This window comes from Branchiostoma floridae, chromosome 5, assembly GCF_000003815.2.
Source record: "Branchiostoma floridae strain S238N-H82 chromosome 5, Bfl_VNyyK, whole genome shotgun sequence".
Taxonomy (NCBI): Eukaryota; Metazoa; Chordata; class Leptocardii; order Amphioxiformes; family Branchiostomatidae; genus Branchiostoma; species Branchiostoma floridae.
Genome location: NC_049983.1, coordinates 24580207 through 24602065, shown reverse-complemented (window position 1 = coordinate 24602065; position 21859 = coordinate 24580207). Strand labels below are relative to the sequence as shown.

The window sequence follows — 21859 nt, the reverse complement described above, 5'->3', positions numbered from 1 at the left end:
ATGAACCCAGTGGCAGTATGATTTATTACTTCATGCCCATGTAAAGTATTAATCAGGCGTCAGTGGCCGCCCCGGATATGGCAGAAGGGCAACAACCGATGGCATAATTCGACCACACAGTCAATCACGATTTCTGTATCCGTTTATTGGTTTTATTCATGCCGGCTTGTATTGCTCCATGGTATCAGATGACGTTGCGGTCTTCCCGATCACCATCCATTACACGTGGGAGGATTTGATCAGAACCTGACCCAGCCAGATGACTAGGGCGCTGAGAATCTACACGAGATGACTCAGCAATGAGCGAGACGTTTTTGAGTCTAAACTAAAACCAAAAGGCGAAGTCCACTTTTGATTGGTAACCACCATCATGTCTATCATTGCAAAGAAGCTGTCCTGCATGTGTGCTCAATTATTTCCCCTATGACGCACAGGATGCATAATTAATTTTTTCTATGGTGCAATTTTAAACATTAGAGTAAAATGTGAGACATTAAGGTTTAGACGATTCCAACATCCCTACTACTCTTAATGATGGACATCCTGGAATTACCATAGACAGTACATGACGTAGCCAAATGACTAGGGCGCTATAAGAATCTGCATAAGACAAAAACAAAGTCTATCTTTTAGAACACATCAACATGTGTATGATTGCAATCAATGTCCTGTCTTCCATGTCTCGGTATTTCACCTATGAAGAACAGGTTCTATTATAATTAATTTCTCCGGTGAAAATTTATTATAGAACCTATTGTTAAGGGACAAATGATCACGTGAAATGTAGACTATTCCAACATCCCCCGCCTCTTTATGATAGTCGTCCTAAAATTGACATGTCTTCCGTCCGCCGTGACTTAGAGGATACCAGGTGCACTTTTCCGCAGCATCTCTGTAAATGTGCCTATGAATCATATTATCCAAATTACTGTAAATGCATTTCACTTCGCGGGGATGTATTTCGCGGTAGTGGGACAAAGGACTTTTCGCGGCGGTTTTAAGTTTGCGGATGCACCATGCACCGTAGTCTCTTTACTGCCATGAGAAAATGTTCGAGGTGGTTTTAAATTCAATTAAAGCGGTCACCGCAAAGACAGCAAACATTAAACCACCGCGAAAGTTAGTAAAGCCGTGCTCTCAGTATTGTCGACTTTGTTGTAATCCTCAGTTTAGTCAAGAAAAGTTAAACGCAATCAAAATGATACTGCATGTGGCCGTGGAAATAACGTTTAGAATTCAAATCCAATTGCGAATTGCCCTTGGCCTATTTCTCGACGAAGGTTGATTCAGAATACATCCTTTTCCCATCTACATCATATTACATTTTGAGTTATTGTCAATAAAAAATATTCACAGGAAGATAAATAGTTGGAGAGCTAAAATTTCCCGTGGATCAATAAGTGCATGATACTGTATCAGCTTTCATTTCACCTCAGTTCAGGTTTCATTTTATTTGTTTGCCAGCCTCTACTTCTATTCAAGTCTAATCATATCAAATTGCCGTTACCCAGCTTCAAATATCAAAACACTGCTCTTTGCATTGAAGAAATTTGCTTGTAATCTTTTCAGCATAATGATATCATGGCAAAAACCATCGAAGATTTGCGGCGTTGCCTGGTGCCATTAGTAGCATCTTCTTCGATTTATTGACTAGTTGGAATTCGTTGGATGTAGTCTTGCGCTCATTCACGTTGTTGGATTTGATATATGGATCTCACTTTCATCATCTTGCAATTTGTCTGAGTTCTGTTCCGAGGTGCTGCACGGGTGCGCTTGAGTGACGCCTTGAGGTTTTGGCCGCATATAAATAGTTTAGCCGCAAAGGGGGCGCTAGAACACTAGTTCTGCGTAGCGTTTGCATGCGGTTAATCGCAAATGAAAGCGGCAGTTAGAGGAGCCGGTAAAAGTAGCCGATTCTACTCTGACAAAGCGCAGCGGCGTGGATCGAGCGGGCGCGTTCGTACCTGCAGACGGCCATGGCATTAGACAGGCGAGGGCATCAAACAACCTACAGGAGCGACGCGTCTGAAAACGGCCTTTGAACTGCGTTTGTTGACACGATTGAGTGTCACTGAGTCCGAGTGTTGTTTGTAACATTCTTCGTGCAGGGGATTCAACACGTAATGATACTCCTCCGCCTACCGATGCGGGATCGTTCCACCGGCTGGATGACTACAGAGGACAGTTGGTTGTTGTCGAGTGAGATGGCTGTGAGATTCTGAGGAAGAGAAACGTGCCCCGACATTGTTGGAGCTTCACCACTTCATGCAACGTCAAGCATTAATATTTATGCAACGTCGTCCTGTTCTCTGCAATGGCACCTCCAGCGCGTCTGGTCGTCTCGGTGTTGGGCCGTCTGGTTTACCGTCGTTTCCAGCTTGCTCTGTCGGGTACCCGGTGAGCAAGGTTCCCCATCGGATCTCGTCACCCCACGGTGGGCAGGATGCCGCTCATCTCGGTCGGATTTACCGCGCTGCTGACCTGGTGTTTGGCGTCTGGGCAGCAGGCCCCGCAAACCATCCAGCCTTCCGGCCAGAGCCAGAACGGCCAGGACCCGCCGATGAGCACGCTGCAGCGGATAGACGGGCTTCTCGAACAGATCAATTACGACAGAAATCTTAGGCCGTACTTTGGAGGTAAGACTTACATGTAACTCATACGTCGGGCCTTCAGTAATAATTTATTTCGAACAGTACCATGTTTGTAACTCGAAGACATTTGTTGTTACCTGACGTCGAAAAATTTGCACAATTCCATGTCTAATTGTATTAATCAAGTTTCTACCTTGTCATATTTTTGTTGATTATTTCCCTATCATGTCAGAATGATAAATACCCCATTGCCGTCCCTGAAAGCCAGTGTGCTTATGCTATTTTCTGGGTGTAAAACCTTAAACTTATTGAAAAAGCTACAAGCATTGCAGAATCGATTGCAAGGAACTGCATCTTTAAAGGCCGTAACAAGCGTTGCCGCGCGGACTTGAGAGCCTTTATTGCAAAGCTAAGACGAGAATGCTCGACCTTATCTTCCAAACGTACATCGGCGGAGTGCATGCCAAACGGATGCTGACGAGCTCGAAATAAAGACCTGTGAACCATTACCAGAATTCAAAAACAGCTATATGTGTGCATCATTGCAAAACACATCCCCGAAACCATTCAACTAGAAATCGGTAGGAAAAAGGCAAAAACCTCATTCTATACGAACATGTCAATCCCCTGGATAATTCTAATGACATTTCTGCGTTTGGATGACTCCATGTAAGGTTATCAAGATTCTGCCCTTGAAAATTCAGATGAGCAGCATTGACGAAGTATCTTCACCTGTAGTGAGAGGACACATCCCTTCAGGCATCGGCTCTGATCACAATATTTTTACAACCGCAGCAAAATGCGCACCAGTTATTACAGAATGATGAAGGCGATCAACCTCTTTGATTGCCTGTGATGTTAGATGATGTCAAGCTGAGACAACAGCCCCCATTGTAGTGCTAAAATAATTGCAATCAATATGCCTACTGTCGTCGTGTTATAACACAGTAGGTATTTTGGAAAGGATTCAGCGATTCATTCCCTTTTAGATATTCCATCCTACATACGTCAATACGTTAACAAGCAAATAATGAATACGTGAATCATTTTAGACTTATTTTACATTGCTTGTCCGAGCCAATAACCGCAAGCAAACACTTTGAATTTGATGCCGGCGCCCCTTTGTTATTGACGACCAGAGAACGATCGTGCCTGGTAAAAGTGTATCCTAATTCACAAGAAGCAACAGCTAGCGATACAAATTGGTTTGGCGTGTTTTATTCCCGCCAATTGCTTGTCGTGCTCGGCAGTAAAGGCACAGTAGAACTAACGAGTGAAAAATTGGATACGTAGAAATCATCCGTTGACGACGCCAGGTCTGTCTCTTCTCGAGTTGCGGTCACGACCGGGGATGATTTCATACGTTCTCGAAAATGCGTGGCCTTGGTGCGGACAAAGCCGAGATAGAAGAGGCCTCCAAGCTGCACATATGGACGGCTTCGCGAAATTGACCCTGGCCATTCAACATTAAATCCTTCCTGCCTGTTCCATCGTCCATGCGTGGTCAGGGAACGCTGAGAATATCTCAGTGATTCAAGTCTCAAATGAGCCGTCACTACAGCGTTGTTTCGGTCACATCTTAAGTCTAAATTAAAAGAAGACACAGCATGTAATCAATTTGCCGTGTCACTGCCCACGCCTATACTTCACCGTTACTTTAAATCACATCCCGCCCGGTATAGGTAGACGGCACACAGCAGCCTTAACGACTGGACGTGAGGTCACCACGTTTGACCTATCCTGACATCATTAACGTGGGGTTCACGGTGATTCGGCGGGAAGGGAGAATTCAATCCTTCATCCTACTCCACCCCTAACGTATCCACCTCACCCCCGATGTCTTTAATTGCGGGATCTGCCAGTTCTAATTAATGTCAACAGCGCTGGTACATGGCTAATGGTTTGTGCTTGTCCACCTCAGGTCAGCCCGTGAGAGTGGAGATGAGTATGACCATAGCCAGTATCGACCAGATCTCGGAAGTGGACTTGGTAAGTCATTACGAGTAAAATAAAGGTACGACATTTCATACCTCAGACGGCCCGACTGTCATGTGAGGGCCGCGGGGCCTGTCGTGGACAGCCGCACACATGGCGGCTATAAGCCCCGAGAGACACACAATTGACAACGACTGTGTTTAAGAGATTTGTGTTATTTTTTTTTCACTGCATAAGTAAGCCAAGTTCGTGCCGTATTCAAACGAATACAGATCATAATCTGATCAAATCTATCCCCTTGTTGATTTACCCTGTAATGCCATCCCGCAAAACCTTACGCAATACCATAGCATCCATAGCATATAGGGCTGTTAATTAGATCCTGTTGCCACTAGAACATAAGGAATATCACAAAGTACGAATTAAGACAAACTGTAACATTTGAATGATAATTTCAACCTTCAGACTAACCTATGTTGCAATGGCTTTCCCGTAACAATCTACTGCTAGTTTATTGTTTCATTTAGCCAATCTTATACTTTTACTTCGAAGACGGGGGCGTCGAGGTTCTACTTCAAATCCTGCATTATATTATTCATCTTAGTTGTAAAATGTAAGGTTTTGTAGTTACAGCACTTGATCAGAAAAACATAGTTAGAGACTTTAATGATACATTACACACTTTCATTTCAGTTGTTATTGGGATAATATTGCAGTTAAATGTACATTTACATGTATACATGTGTACATACCGAAGCTATCTCATTTATTTGTCATTTGATTCTGACATTTATTTATCAATTTATTTATGAAAACAAAACAAAACAAAAACATGAAAACAATGTTGATATTCTGGAGTCTATTATCAATGGAGAGTCGTAGACCTTTAAGTCTGGAATACATTGAACAGCAACTTAAATGTTAAACAAGATATTTTAGGATAAGGCCAAATGATAGGTATCATTGTAGGACACATACACCTATAGCATTGTTCTTGCCGGGTGTCCCTCGGTACACGTTCCTACATATGTATATGGTATAGATATACCATATTTGAAAAAAAAATCTATTTGTAGTAGGTTCACGATTTCCATTACCTCTCCAGCGGATTACGGGTTAAGCTTACCGATGTAGACTTGTCAGCCTAACAAATTGGTCATACTAAATGTCGATATCAGTAGATCTACAGAGTGGTGTAGTCAAGCTAGCCTTGCTCAACAATTGCTAGAGGAGGTCATGGGGACATTGTCAGGAGTTGGTGGGGTGAAGGGCCTTGGGTTTCTGATAAAGTTTTTCTTGGTTCGCAAGATGAACCCGAGTAAACTGGTTCTATTTTGGGATGAACTGGTTCTCACAGGGGTGGAGCTGTCGATAGTAATATGGTTTCGTGGCCTCTAAAGTAAATTTCAATTTTAGCTGTGAGAACTGCCCGCACAGGTTTGGTTCCATCTGGTAATTTGCGCGGGCTAATATTCTGGTGAACACTTTCAAGCACGGCATGAAAGTTCGCCAGCGACCTTGTGCTAATTAGGACGGTTCCATTAGTTCTCGTTTGAAGTTCTAATGAACGCTTGTTGCGATGTGCCATATCTTTTAATGCACTGTAAGTGGGTGCTAGCTCTTTGAACAGTCGGGGCCTCTCCGGCTGATGAAAACAGTCGTGACGCATTACACGAGCAACTTATACACAGACTTGGATAAGTTGTCATCCAAACTCTTGGACGGGAGTAAAAGGAGGTAGTAGTAAAAGTCGGCAACAAACGCGTACATGTGTATTAAGTTCGGGAAACTTATAGGTGGTATCTCACTGCACTTGGGGTACCAGTGTGGTACTTTTGTGTCCGTTCACTGCCGCACGGTTGTGTTATTTTCGTCGATTTTTGTTTGTAATCTAGATATTGCGTGATACGTAAAAGCATGACTTAAAAGACAAAAAAAAATACACAAAACGTAAGAAAATTCGTTCTTTATCTCTGAAATTCGTCGAGTATCTTTCGAAACCAACAGTGCCGCACCGATGCCCCAAGTGCAGTAAGGTACCACCTTCACGAAATCTTGCATTACAATAATATACTGTAAGCAACCATTGTAAAGTTTTGGTTATTGCCCCACTAAGCTATACTGCACTGGCGTCAGAACTTGTCGGCTGCTACGGAAAATGATAGAGTAGGTAACTGAGGGTTGTAGAGGGTGTAGAGCACCCTGCTTTAACAATCCTCACCCCAAGTTAAAAGCATCTGTCAAAGCATGTCCACTCTGGTATGGGATACATAGTGGACACGTTTTGCTGTTCACGATTGCAGGTCTGAAATAGACACCATATCTGGGTTCAACCTTCAGTCGCCCTTCAGCAGGTAATAACAGGCTGCAAAAAAACAGGGTGGAGAGTGCCGGAATTAAAAGCTGGCTGCCTGGCACGAGAACGCTTTCCGCTGGTCCTAATCCTCGAGAGGTTCAAGTGCTCGATAGGCATCTGTAATCAGCACGGCTGACCAGCAAATTGGGCCCGGTGGAAATTATCTGCGCGATATTCAACACTCTGACGTAACTGCGAGGGTTTAGATGTCATGCACGGCGGAGAGGCGAACGTCCTGAGTAGGGCTTGTTAAATGGACCCATCTCGACTTGTAGCAGACAAATATACATGCCGAATTAATATACAACAGACAGAATGCCGGAGTCGAATCGGCATGAAATTGCCCCGGGGCCAGATTTGGCGATGAACTGTGGCGAGATTGTTACCTGTTGCCAGTCTGTCTGGCGACGAGCAATGGCGGGCAAAATCGCCATTTTTCTCCCCTCTTTATAGTTGATGCCTGCCTTCCATTTTGATATATCCGCCCACTAGGGGTGACAGTTGTCAAATCACTGCTGTGGTGCAGGGATATGATTAAAATGTAATATTGAACTGTATGGCGCCAATTAAGACGGTCCCTAGGAATTTCCCTGCGTAAACCGGCAGCGTAGCACAGACGCCATATGCACAAGACGGACTGCCTGAAACGAGTCGGACATGTTTTGCATCTTGCAAATTGGAAATGATATCAGAAATCCTGCCCAAACAGGAGGTGTAGCAGATCCGAAAACCTTGAATCACGTTAATAAAGACGTAAATCATTCTTTCCAATGTCAAAGTAAATTAGTTTATCCAGTCCTAATATTTGATTAACATTGTTGGCAGGGCGGACGTGCTGTTTTTCGAACATGAAGGTGGCTTCTGAGAACTCGCAAATGCTAGGGCAAAATTTCGAATCTCAAAAACAACCTTTCGTCATCACCACTTAACAATGAGATATTCTGACGACGTCTTGTCCTGTGGCCCGAACCAAAGTGAAGGCCAACAAAACGGTTTATTCCCCGCGACGCTTGAATGATGCCTGTTCAATCTTTACTTCCCCAAATACGGCATTTTCTACAGTGAATCATTTAGATCACGTTCCTGAACTCTTGACAGACATGAGCTCCTGTCAGGCTCCCTGCATCTCGGATTCCCGGCATTGCCCGGTCAGCTTACCTGTTTGTGGTGAGAATAACGTAGAACGCTAAAGCTCGCAAGGGATAAGGATTTTGCTTTCTGCTGTTTATCTAGATTCCTTCACTCGTTCGAGGAGGATCTATTTACTTTTTGATCATTGAAGTAAAGAGTTGTTATCTATAGTTGACTTTAAGGGTTTTGGTGCCAGGGTGTGGGTAGTGTACACAGAAATGTGTGGTTTCGTTTTCTAGGTGTGTGAGTCTGTGTATGTTGCTGTGTGTTTGTGTTTATGTGTGTGTGAATGTGAATTTGTGCGAAAATTTCTGTGTGTGAATCTTTTAGAGTGCACGTGTGTGTGTGTGTGTGTGTGTGTGTGTGTTTGTGTGTATTTGTGTGTGTGCGGGCGTATAAATGTGCGTGTGTGTGCATGTCTTTGTCTATGTGCACACGACACACGTCTCTGTGTGCGTGTGTGTGTGCGTCTGTGTTTGTGTGCACGCGTGCGTCTGTGTTTATGTGTGTATATGTGCGTGTGTGTTCGTGTGAGAGAGAGAGAGAGAGAGAGAGAGTGTGTGCGTGTGTTTGTGTGTATGTGTGTGAACATGCATGTACATGTGCGTGTGCGTGTGTTCCCGTGTGCACTTGTGCGGGTGATCTGTGAGCTACATCTCCCTCAGACTCGCCACATTAATCCCGTGAGTGTGTGTGTGTTTGTGTGTGTTTGTGTGTGTGTAAGTATGTGTGTGTGTGTGTGTGTGTGTGTGTGTGTTTGTGTTTGTGCGTGTGTGTGTGTGTGTTCACGTGTGTACTTCTGCGAATGAACCTTGAGCTGCACCCCCCCCCCCCCCCCCCCAGAACCGCCGCATTAATCCCTTGTGTGTGGCTACGGGAGATACAGCAGCGTCTCCGGTAACTGCCTCTTTACGTAGAGCGTGAGCGGGAGGAGGGAGCGTAGACCTAGATTAAAGACGGTGTCGGCCCAAGGATGATTGAAAGTGATCTCCAGGAGGATAGAACTGTGTCGGACCAATTGATATCATTAAGGTGGCGTGATGGTGCAGCCAGCCGTGTCTGGGCCTGTCCGTGAACGTGATAAGACCAAGCCCTAATGCGATTGGAAGGAATCGCATCACGACGTATTAGCGCCACAGTTAATTACGCTGCCGCTTCTGCACGGCTTTGAAGTTCTGTGGGGTTATGGCTTGTCTGCGGGGACCGGTTGGGGATCGGTCTTCTGAGTCTTCCCCTTCTAATCAGCCCGCTTGACACGCGCCTTACCTCAGACTGATAAGAACAAGCCTCAGCCTGAAATGTAAAAAGTGACATAATGTAACTAATAGGCTCCCGGGTGCCCCCCGGTTCCTTTAAGTCGACAGTGCTTTTTCTCGGACTGAAAGTGAGATCAGCGCTCTTCCGTCATGAATATGAATTCTTTGCTATCAAGGATATGAATTATGCACCTCCGTTCAAATCGATATTTCAAATGGAGCCAAGAAAAACACATTACCCATGCCCCTTACCCCCGTCCATTATCTGACAGTATCCAACAATTATTATATTCCTTTATTAATGGCAAACTGATGTAAGCAAACTCACGATATGATAGTGCCGATATAACAGTGAACGTAAAATATATAGGAAACCAGAATCTAATGGCTTTGACTCTACAGGCAGAGTAGAAATATTGATTGAGAATTATTAGCACTTTGTGTAAGATTAATGTAACGTTGACGCATATCTAGCACTTTATGAAATGGCGGTGTAAAGTATAGATATTGCAACAAAAACGGTTTGGCGATGATCATTTCGTTGAAACCTGTCATTTATTGCAGGAAGTCTCCGTTTTGATGGCGTCTAAGTTTACAGCATCAACGTTAACGGTGTGTGTTTGATAGGCTAGAAGTGTGAGATCACCGCGGGGTGCAGCAGTCGTTCCTAGCAGGTGTGTGGGGATGCCAGTCCCCCGGGGGCCGTTCGGTGGTCAATAAAACCGAATTGACTGTTACATTTTTCATGTCAGAAGTGAGACCGTCATAAAATCTTTGGGGCATATATCATCCGGGATCGATGTGACGACGCCTCTGGTCGGTCCAGATTATAGTTTGCGAGCGGTTGAGCCGGACCGGAATTTTCGGTATTCTGGTAAGGGCATCGATGATCGAGTAGTGCGCACAAGACACATGAGGCGTAACTATGGACCTGTCGGTATGATGCACACAGTATCAAAGTTTGTCGGCGTATCTTATTGCGGAGTTATATCCAGGAACTGCAGGAAATAAGACTTTTGATGTGCCAAATCGTTCATGATGAAATATCTCCAGACTAACAATGTTGACATGAGTATATTACAAGCAAAACTATGCCAACTTTCCTAATACCACCTTTCCACCTGCACGGCGAACTTGACTTAGAATTTGATACCTCAACGAACTACAAAGAAAAAGATACTATATTTATGGTTTGTTTTCATTTCAGTCAATCTTTCAATTCTTTTATGTACACAGTCAATCACTTATATCGCATACAGACATGTAGCACCACGTTGCACGGTGCATCTTGCAATTGGGATACTTCGGAGCATTTTAGAAAGCAACAGTTCCTCCACAGCCGGGTTAGTTTCCAGAAGAATTGATGTATTAGAGATTATCTAGCCGCAAAGCACGGTCTGAGAAACACCATTTTGATGCCATCAATACAAGATTCAATGCACGTAGTCACACTAGGTGAACCTTCAAACCAACCAAGTCAATGTCACAAATTCGTATCGCAATAACTGTAAGCTGGAGAAGGTTTGATTGAAAGTTGTGCGAAAGTGCGAGGGGCCATTGTCGAGATTTGCAGAACGGCTCTGGCAAAACCCTCTGCACGGCTTGATAGACGGTAATACCGCCATCCGCCAACAACGCTAAGCCCCCAGGGTTTGTAAGGACTGTAATCTTCAATTACCATTGGACGTAGAGTAGCGGGACCCGGCTCGTGACGGCCGGGAAGTTCCGCCGAACTTCATCACCGGACTGAATGGTTTGGGAGCAAGATGATCGATCGGGTAATTCCAGCTAATCCAGCACCTTCTTCATTCACAAATGGGACGCGAAATTTCCAATAGAAGATATTTAGCGTTAATTACTACACGGATTTCTTACGGAAGAAACGTTCGTCACGGGAGGGAAGTACATTAGCAGGATAGATTTTCGGGCCGATGGGGAAAGATATTGAAAGTGTTGGAAACTTCATCGACAGGTAAAAGAGTTTGGATCGGAGTACCCGCGACAAGTGATGGAGAAAGCGAACTTAAACTGGAAATTAAACGGTCTGCCAGGGTCTGGGTTGCCGAGATAAAGCCGCTGACTTATGCTGACTGCTGACTATTGGCTCCTCATCTTTTTGGGGGAAAATGAAACAACATAAAGTGAGGGAAATTTGTTGTTATTTGGCTTATGATCAATTGCCTTGCTTTGTTTATTCTGTTTACGAGAAGGTCGTTTCTTGGTGACGCATTGATCAGTGTCTGATTGCCGGCGATGGCGCTCTATGGGAGCTCATCCCTTAGCGACAATGTTTCTGTAATAGGCAACTGAGAGTGATATCTTGTCGCTGCAGATGTTGCCAATGGCATTGATTAATGAGAATAACCGCAGTCTGCAATCTTTTCCTGCCAGCGTTCCGTCTTACCATACAACTCCGGCGCTCAACCGGCAAATAATAGAGATAACTCTGCGGAAATTACCACTGTCTTTTTCTCTCCTGGAAGAACAATGGATCTCGCGATGCCGGGATGCGGGGTGGGATCAGTAGAAATGGAGGTGTAAGTGGCTCAACGGGCAGAGTTTATTCACGATATATTTCAGCTTGTAGAAATTGTACAGCTGTTTATGCAGGCAACAAACGTTGGCCAGTGTGACTTGTATCAGATAGTTCCTCATTTACATCGTGCAACACGTGATCTTCGTTGCTTCTGGCAATACCTTTGATATACCGGACATATCGTTCAATGAGCTTATGTGGAGTTTCAGGTTCATGAATTGTTCTTGTCATATTTCTTTTCACACAACAACGCTCACCATAGCTATCTGCTTGTCGCAACAGCCAGCAGTCTGTGGAACATAATTTTCATCCGCAGACAAACGTATTGTTCTCTGCTACAGCCATTTCGACAACTATCAGCCGTTTACATCAGTGTAGGCAGTCTGTCCTCCTGACTGTCGAAGCATCATTTTGAGGCAAAACGCATTCACAAATATGCCTGAATTTTTGTGCAAATATTTTCACGAAAGTCTGTCTAGATTGCAAATTGACTATAAACGACAATTATGCTTGAATTTGTCTTTTCTAGTGTCTGTATATGTCTCTCGTGCTGGTTAGAAAAACAATCAATCACCCATAGCCTTTCTTCTGCCAAATCAGATCGTGAACATGGACGTGTTTCGCTGTTCTTCACTGATCCTAGCTGCGTTTGTTACTTTAGCTTGACAGGCAAAAAGCACCGCAGTGCTTCAGACGTACTGTCTGGGTATCTCGCGAGGAATAAATGGAGTTGACAGCTTATGCAACTTGTTCTTTTTTGTTATGGTATGAAGTTTTGTCTTTGTAGTATGTTCACAACAGAAAATATTCTCATATCTTAAGTGCTCCATGTAAAGCAAGAAGGGGGGGGGGAGGCAGCGCCATAATACAAATAAGCATTTAACTGCATATACTGGACTTAAGGGGTTTCACAGAAGCTTCAGAATTTCGAAAAAGAAAATTGATTGTATGCGGTAGTTATATATGATTCATAAATTTCCAAGAGCACCGAAAGCCTTAGTCACCTTAATAACATGACTTACATATGTTATTTCATTAACTATATAATCTAGGAACCTAATTTGCATAAAATTTACATAAATAATTCTAATATTGACGATTTCTTTATTGATTATGGTGATTCGTCCAAAGCCTTATCAAATGGTGCAAATCGCACTTTTATTCATTCATTCATTCATTTTTCTACGACTAAAAGAAAATAATTTCTGGGGCTAAAATGCACTAGGAAGCATGTTTGAGGACCAAATTTTTTACCTTCCTGATATCGTAGAGGGATGAAATTTTGTACTGCAAGGAAATCTATACAAAATGTCATGCAGGTGTAAAAATAAAAAAAATATTGCCTCTAAAAATGTGATAAAATTTGGGTGTCGACCTCCCTAACAATGAAAAGGAACTCAGTCGGCAATTTTACGCATCACACTGTATGGTGGTCTGGTGCGGTTAGACCTGGGTGATCAACTGAGCTTTTTTCTCAGATTAGAGCACGTCCATACTTAACCGTACCAAGAATTTCAAGCAAACTCATCTCACAGACAATGCACGAATCAACAATTATGAATCAGCAACGGGGGTTGAAATGGGCAGCATATAAAGACAGCTGAGTCATCTCCAATACCAAAGTAGCATTTCAGGGTAGCGTATAATACGTTAAATGCCCATCAGGTAGTACTTAAATAGCCAGGTTACCGTTAACCAGATAGTGCTGGCTGGAAACGTTGTTAGAATCACAGACTTGTGACTGCTCCGTGTGATCGGTCTTGGCTCCCATCGTTAAAAGCATGGATTGGTCAATTACTGCTAGTTCGGGTTTAAACCGTTTGATTGGAAAGGTCGACTAAGTTCAGTCTCCAGGCAGACGTGTCAGCTGGATAGAAAAAAAAAGATAATAATGTGGCCAAATAGGGACAAATAAGTTACTGCGGGTTTTCAGCAGTCCCGTTTTCAGCACTTTAGGCAAATTAACTCCCGCTAGACTTTTATTCCTAACTTGGTCGGATTTCCCCTTCACTATTCGGCCAGGCGGGAGTCTGGTAGAGACTAGATTAAGTTGTGATGAAGGATTACACCTTCCAGAAATCTGACACTCATCGCTTTAGTTTAATAGCGTGGCGACGTAGTTAACCATTGGGCGTTGCCTGATGAACTTTTCGAGATACTTTTAGCTTGAGTTTCCTTAATCTAACGTTCCTGAAAAATGTTCCAAAGTTGAAAAAGTATCATCTGATTTTCCTACTGATCACACTATTCTACAGTTTGACCTGAATTTTCGTACGGTATTCCGTCAATCAAACATGAAAAGACATGTCTACCAGTATAAAAAATGCAACTTTGATAACCTACGACAAAGTCTCAGAGACACTCTCGGTTCTCAAGGCTTTGTAGAATCTGATAGCATTGATGACTGTTGGGATACGTGGTTACAATGTTTGTGTGGCTTGGTTGAAAACCATGTACCAAAAGCTAAAATAAAAAATTCTTATTCCATGCCATGGTGTGATGGTGATGTCTACCATCTTAGAAATAAGAAGTTGACTGCATGGCGAAGGGCAAAGAAAACTAATCGCCCAGCCCACTGGCATAAGTTCCGGAAACTTAGAAATGGTCTACAAAAACTTATTCATTACAAGTACAAACTGTTTCTTGAGAACTTGGGATCCTTGGTCAATAATAATCCTAAGAAATTTTGGACTTTCTTTAAAAATAAAACAAAATCACATTGCTTGCCACAAATTCTGAAATACAAACATTATCAAGGAACGACACCTACTGATAAAGCAAATCTGTTTAACAAGTTCTTCTTCTCTGTTTTTACTACCCCTGTAGTAAATCAGCCTCTCCCTGAGATCAGTGCTTGGAGACATCCCTTCCTCGGCAACATTGACTTTACAATCAAGGAAGTTCTAGATGTCTTGCTTACCTTAGATTGTACAAAAGCTATTGGCCCTGACTCTATATCCCCAGTGATCCTACGCGAGGGTGCACACGTATTAGCTCCTCAACTTACTGCTATCTTCAACAAAAGTATTCAATCGGGCATAGTTCCAGCTAAATGGAAAGAAGCCAACGTCTGTCCCGTCTTTAAGAAAGGCAGTAAAGACTCTGTTGAAAACTATCGACCCATTTCCTTACTCAGTGTAGTAAGCAAGGTTATGGAACGTTGCATTTTTAACCGTATTTTCCCTCACCTTCAAGACCAAATTCACCCACTACAACATGGCTTTATTAAAGGAAAATCTACTACTACCCAACTATTGGAAACCTTTCAAACCGTCGGGACAACTTTGGATCACAGTGGCCAGATAGATATAATTTACCTCGACTTTTCCAAAGCTTTTGACAGCATTCCACATCACCTTCTTGTACACAAACTTAAGACATTTGGATTCCACTCGAATCTCCTAAATTGGTTCTCTGATTATCTGTCTAATAGAAGACAACGAGTAGTCATTGAAGGAGTTTCTTCAGACTGGCTTCCTGTAATATCCGGAGTCCCACAAGGTTCCATTTTGGGACCTCTACTTTTTTTACTTTATATTAATGACCTGCCCTCTACTATAGAATGTCCCATGGCCCTTTATGCTGATGACTCAAAATGTTACAAGCAAATTTCATCACCAGCTGATTGTATTTCCCTTCAGCATGATATTGACAACATGGTCGAATGGAGTGTCACATGGATGATGAAATTTAATACCTCTAAATGTAACGTGCTCACTATCTGTAGGTCTAAAACACCAGTGCTCTATGACTACGAAATTGAGGGACAAGTGCTCTCATCAGTTACGGAATTTAATGACCTAGGTGTAACTATGTCCAACTGCCTATCTTTTAAGAGTCATATAAAAAACATCACAGCTAGTGCCAACTCGACCCTCGGCTTTATTAAGAGATCTGTTGGTTACCATGCCCCTGCAAATGTTAAGAAAATCCTATATATTACACTAGTTAGGCCCAAACTCGAATATTGCTCGTTGATCTGGTCCCCCCACACTCATAACTTAATTACTTCCCTTGAAAAAGTCCAAAGACGTGCTACAAAATACATTCTCAACAACCATACAACTGATTACAGGGATAGATTGATCTACTGCCAACTCTTACCTCTATCTTACCGCAGAGAATTATTAGACTTATCCTTCCTATTTAAATGTTTCTTGGGACAATACGGTATTGACATTCATCAATATATAAGTTTTCCACTCACATCCCTAAGATCCAACTCACAAGCCAAGCTCCAGCCCCAAAAATGTCTCACCACTACGTTTAAAAACTATTTCTTCCAAGAACGTTCACATCTGGAACGCTTTACCCCTCAACATTAGAACTCTAAAACTTTCCCCAGATGTTACAATTAATACCTTTAAGAAAGCAATCCTAGTCCACTATCTCTCTCTTACCAACGACAGATTTAACTCCAACGACGTATGTACTTGGGTCACCCACTGTCAGTGTCCCAGTTGTACACCTTTCTAGATATTTCATATTTCATCTTACCATTATTTCTATGATTTATTTCTTTACATTTGTTATTATTGTATATTTGCTTTTATTGTCGTTGACAAAATCATTATTATTTGATTGTACAATTGTTATTATTTGTTATCATTATGATTATTTTTCTATTATTGTATAATTTAGTTGCACGGGAGGCAACTAGTAAAGGTTTTACCTGTTTTTGCCTCCCTACCATTTTGTAAACACAATATGGTGAAGTTCAAATAAATAAAAAAATCCCGTTAATCAGTCCACCTGCAATTTTAGCTAGGAATGTAGGTCGCTCAATAAACAGCCTTCTTTCTTGATAGCCCAGGGTAAGAAAATCCATTTAGATAATTGATGGTCAGGGAACTTTCATCACTTCAATCAATCAGAGAACATGTTTTTCTTAAATTAGCTAGTCGGGAGAACATACAACAAACGAGACAATTGGCCTCATTTTCCTCTACTTTTGTTTTCCGCTAAGTGCAAAGAGTAAGGCGTGGTGGCACCATCTGTTTTGTATGACTACCCATATTTGTGACAAGGCATGTACTTACTGCCCCCCTCTCTCACCCTCTCTCCCCCACTCTCTCTCCACCTCTATCTCTCTCTCTCTCTCTATCTCTCTCTTCTCTCTCTGTCTCTCTCTCTTTCTCTCTCTCTCTCTCTCTCTCTATATATATATATATATATATACATGTTAGAAATATGTGTATACAGTTCGTGTAATCGACCCGTAAGTATGATATAACAAAACAACACATGGATGTACCCGAAAATCTTTGTCCATCAAGCCAACCATCATATGAATCGGTTTTTAGTTGACAGACAGTGAGCCAGCTGCCTACAGGTTATTCACCTTGACCACAGAATATTCAGCTCCGACAAAGTGCCTTCTTCTATTCCCGTCACATATTTGTAGGCGGTGTATTTTCCACCCCGCTTCGCTATTTGTCATGCCCGCAGCCTCGCCTCGGGTAGGATTCAGATATATTGACTTTGTGCATACAACGCCCTTCCCTGTCAAAATAACCATCAGGGCCTGCCAGAAGGCCAATTCAAATCAAATGAAATATGCTAGACACATACAGCACGTAATGCCTCTGCCGTCCCACCCTAATCCTCACCGAAAATGATGGTAGCTTCTAACATCAGAATGTATTACTGTCTGCTGTGTGTGGCTCGCCCATCATCGGGAATGTTGACTTCGTTTTTGCAAGCTCCTGTCTGCTCTATCAACAGTACAGCCAGTGCCCTTGGGTGACATGAACATCCATGCCGCCCAATGTCAGATGTCACAAAAAACAGACGTATTGTGGTCCCAGTAGTCATTCCCAGGCTTTGATTTGTTTTGATCAGACGTCCAAGGTTGAAAGGGCCAACGGTGTGTTGGGTGGTATTCGTAACTGTCGAAAAATGGAGCACCATCACCAAAACGAAGTCGCATGCGCCGCACGGCATTCGGCTATGACAGAGCTGGTCATCGACAATGTTTCTTCTCGTGAGGCAGTCGGGCTCACCTGTCGTAAAAGCCATAGCGTGGCGCATGCGGCAGTAGCTTTAACACAAGTACGAATCAGCTGCCAGAGCTACGAATCAGCTGCCACAAATTACATTTGAAACAGGAAGAAATAATAGCAATCTTCTGAAACAACGAAAAGGTCGATATTGTAATCTAAGAGGAATATAAGGTGAACAGAGTGTAAACTACACAGTCAAGAAAACAGGAGCTGAACATTATAGACAGATAGTTAACGTATTTCATACACATAAGTAACAGAGACAAATTCATATTCCTAATGGATTTGTACAACATATCTGTTCCTACATTTTCAGTAGTACAAAAAGAGAGGAGAAAGGAAGTCTAATTCACTTAGTAGAATATGATTGTGATGTTGATTAACATTATATAACGTAGAAGATTTGACTACATCTTTAGATGCGACAGTCCTCATAATGCTAAAATTAGTAAATACATAAACGATTGCAGTGTGATTAGAAAAGATAGTGACGCGTTTAGCCCCACCTGATTGTATAGAGGTTTTTCCTCATTATCCTATGTTGTTTAATTAGTAGAATATTATTATTCTATTCTGTTTGATTAGTAGAATTGTATAGTCGGTATTCTTTCTCTCTTCTTTTTTGGTTGTAATTGATAGCTGCCCATACAAAAGTGACTGTACTTTTTGTCGTGTCAATAAAACTTGTATATAACGTATATATTTGATATAACTGTCAACTATTATTTTGTTGCGACCTGTACTTAGCCCAGTGGGTATGTATGTACAATAAAGGTCTTCATTCATGTATTTATTCATACGTGCCACCATAGAACGTGTTATCTAACTTCAATTGTTTTGTAGACTCTTGAAGATGCACGTGTAAATAGGGTCAACATAATCTACACTTCGTGGGTGGGAGTTATTGCTCAGACCAGTTCTGTCCCTGTGAGACTAAGTGCTCCAGTAGACGAGAGGGTGGAGAAGGAATTGCACACCCCTCCTTTACCATAAAAAGTCACGTCCAGGTCAGGCAAACAGGTAAATGCCTGTCTGCCTGCTCATCTTTCGAATCGACAGGAGAATAAATTTTAAAAAAAAATGGCTACAAGACCTTGCCACGATAAGTCTGTTTTTGGGATTATATGAGAAAATATAAAACAGCTAACAGAAGAGCACTTGGGCGGGTAGTTGTGTTAAAGTAATGTCGCACCAATAACCGGTTGTTCATCCTGTTGATTTCTTGTATTGCAATTTGAGGACCTACAACAATAGCCAAGACATCTTATGGGAGACACAATTTGGTATTGCAAGCTTTGATACATGTATCTTCCTATAGCTAACATTCTACATTCTCCAAACCTTTGAAAACTCTACTAAAATAGATATTTTCTATTAATTGTAGTATTTTTATGAGCAACAAAGTTGAGCAAACAATTCCAATTCCTGACCTCCGTTGATCCCATCGCGGTAGTCAAACGCTTATTGTTCCTCTGCAGCATGAGTTTCAAAATGAACAGACGTCTCTCCCAACCTCCGGTCAGATTGCTGGAAATCCCTGGAAATGGAAGTTGATACGGAGGGATAACATGGCTTCTCCCAGTCTGTATGGAGCACATTTGTAATCAACTCCCCTATTCCTGCTGTATCTATCTACATTACGTACGTTAGGGCTTGGATTCCCCTCTGTGGTTGGAAGATGTAACTCAATCGGTTTGTAGGATAAGTAGTCCGGAAATCCGGGCCGAGGGAAATTGGACAACATAAGTCTCCATTCCCCAGCATGGACACAGCGAAATCCTGCATTTACTCATTCAGAAAGTCTTTCGAATTGTGGACGGTTTACAAGTCTACTATGGATACATTTGGTACTATTATGATGCCAACATCTAATATGTACTGGCTTCAAAATAAAATTGTATAGTATATTATGCATAGTAAGGTTATCTTAAGTCTTGTGCATACATAAATTCGGTTCTTTTAGGATATTTAGATACCAGAAATAATTTTAACCGCCATGCACGTACACGTTGACATACACAATACCTGTTCCAATTTGTTAATGTTAAGCAGAAAAATTACATTTGATATATAGTATCATACGTATAGGTTTCCCGTATGTAAAATAAACATTTCAATCCGTTGCGTTTGCAAGACGTGCACGAGTTTATATATTTCCAACAAAACATCATTGTTTTCAGAAGTCTTCTACTTGTTGCATGGACATGAATAGGAACTTTGAGGATAGACGTATTGCCATACTTAATGTCCCTATTGAACATTTCATTTGTTTGGATGGGGATATTACCAGATGATCAAGAGCAATGACATCACTTTGATCACTACATGTCAGTTTAGACTCTTTGATAATAGTTTCATTTTATGAAAGTACTCCGTTCACTACGGCACTGTTGTGTTATTTTCTCCGATTATAATTAAGATATTGCGTAATATGTAAAAGGATGACTTAGAAGACAAAACTTGAGAAAATTCGTTCTTTATCTCTGAAATTCTTTGAGTATCTTTCGAACCCCGCAGTGCCTCACCGGTGCCCCGAGTGCAGTGAGATACTACCTTTACGTTTTTTTCTGTATTGTCTTGAAATTCGGCCTTTCCACTCTTTTTGTATGTATTCCGTGTCTAGTCACGAATCAGCGATAGTACAAGGGCAATGTCATATGACGGAATCAATAGTATCGTGGCTAAAAGCACGTACAGATCTAATCAGCCGCGATGCAGGCGTGCTATCTGAGTGCACGGTTGTCATCCGACCCGCTTATCAAATTATCTTCCCGGGAATATTCAGCAGTAATGCAATTTATATTTCTATCTTTAAAGGAAGAATAAGATTGTCAAAGATGAAGCATACCACTTGTGTCTTTGTAGACTATATGAAAAGTAATGTTCGGTAACACATATGATTATAAAAATGTTATAAAAAATGATTAGAAACAACGGTACCTTATTCTGTTGATTCACATTGTTTTCTTCCCAATGAAATATAGACAAGGCTTTTGTGATTTAATTTGCTAGTGTCATGGGGACCATTAAAATGCAAATTCTGTTATCTACGAAACAATGGGAATGGCAACGGTGCCTTTATCAGCTGATTCACATTCTCCCGATGTGATAGACAGGACGTTCGTGATTTAATTTGCTAGTGTTATGAGGACCATTAAAATGCAATTCTTATGTCTAGGAAACAATGGAAACGGCAGGTTTGGAAGAAAGCCATGTATCGCATAGCATCGCCTTGATTGGAAGATAAGCTCCCGGTAATATATTCTGCCGCTTTGTCAAGACTAGATAATCCATGAGCCAAAGTACGCACCAACTGTTGCTCAGCAGATCGATTCGGGACAGGCTCTTATTTGAAGTAGTCGTCTCCGCATGACCTTTGGGATACAGTCATTCTGTATGGGTATTCAATTTTCCATTGGGCGGATGAAACTCTGCATAATGTTATTAATAAATCGGTGTCTTTTCCTCAAAGTCACTTGCCATACACGGAAGGTCGGGGTCTACCATATGCATCATGTAGGGAATTAGAGTGTTCCGTATTCTGCATGAGGAATAACATCCGGTAAAGCGGCGCACTGTTTTCATGTACGAAGCATGGTGGGGATGTATTGAATATTATCATATAGCCAGATGGAGTTGGCCAATCAGAGGCCCCCATTTCCCATCGGTTATCAGGCAGTAACCTCAAAAGTGGTCGGTTATTCTAATAACCGACCACTTTTTGGACCGCACCATTATACAGGGGACAGTCATGATTTTTTTTTGTACTGTTGTTTGTGTGTAAACCATGCATAACTGTCAAAAATATTATGATTGATTGGTTATGTTAATTAAGGCTCCACATGGGGAATATAGGGATACTTGAAAAGGAATTATGCTGATTTTACACATTTTCATTATGGCTTTCTAACGTGATTAAGCCGGTACCTTCCTAAATCACTTCATATATACGTACTTTGTCGTGCCCAAGTGAAAAGGCTCTGCATGGGGGGTACCAGGACTCCACTTAATACATGTAGTTTGTATTGCAAATAAGCCACATGTTGATGCTG

General features: G+C 42.0%; 1 protein-coding gene across 1 annotated transcript in view; it reads left to right on the top strand.

Annotated features, from left to right (window-relative positions):
• The first annotated feature begins 1614 nt into the window (after positions 1-1614).
• Positions 1615-21859, top strand: part of LOC118416112 (gamma-aminobutyric acid receptor subunit beta-3-like) — a 67094-nt gene continuing 46849 nt past the window's right edge. The window contains exons 1-2 of the mRNA XM_035821184.1: positions 1615-2636; positions 4513-4580. Coding sequence (XP_035677077.1) covers positions 2444-2636; positions 4513-4580 — 261 coding nt within the window. The 5' untranslated portion in view covers positions 1615-2443. The remainder of the gene's footprint in view (positions 2637-4512; positions 4581-21859) is intronic.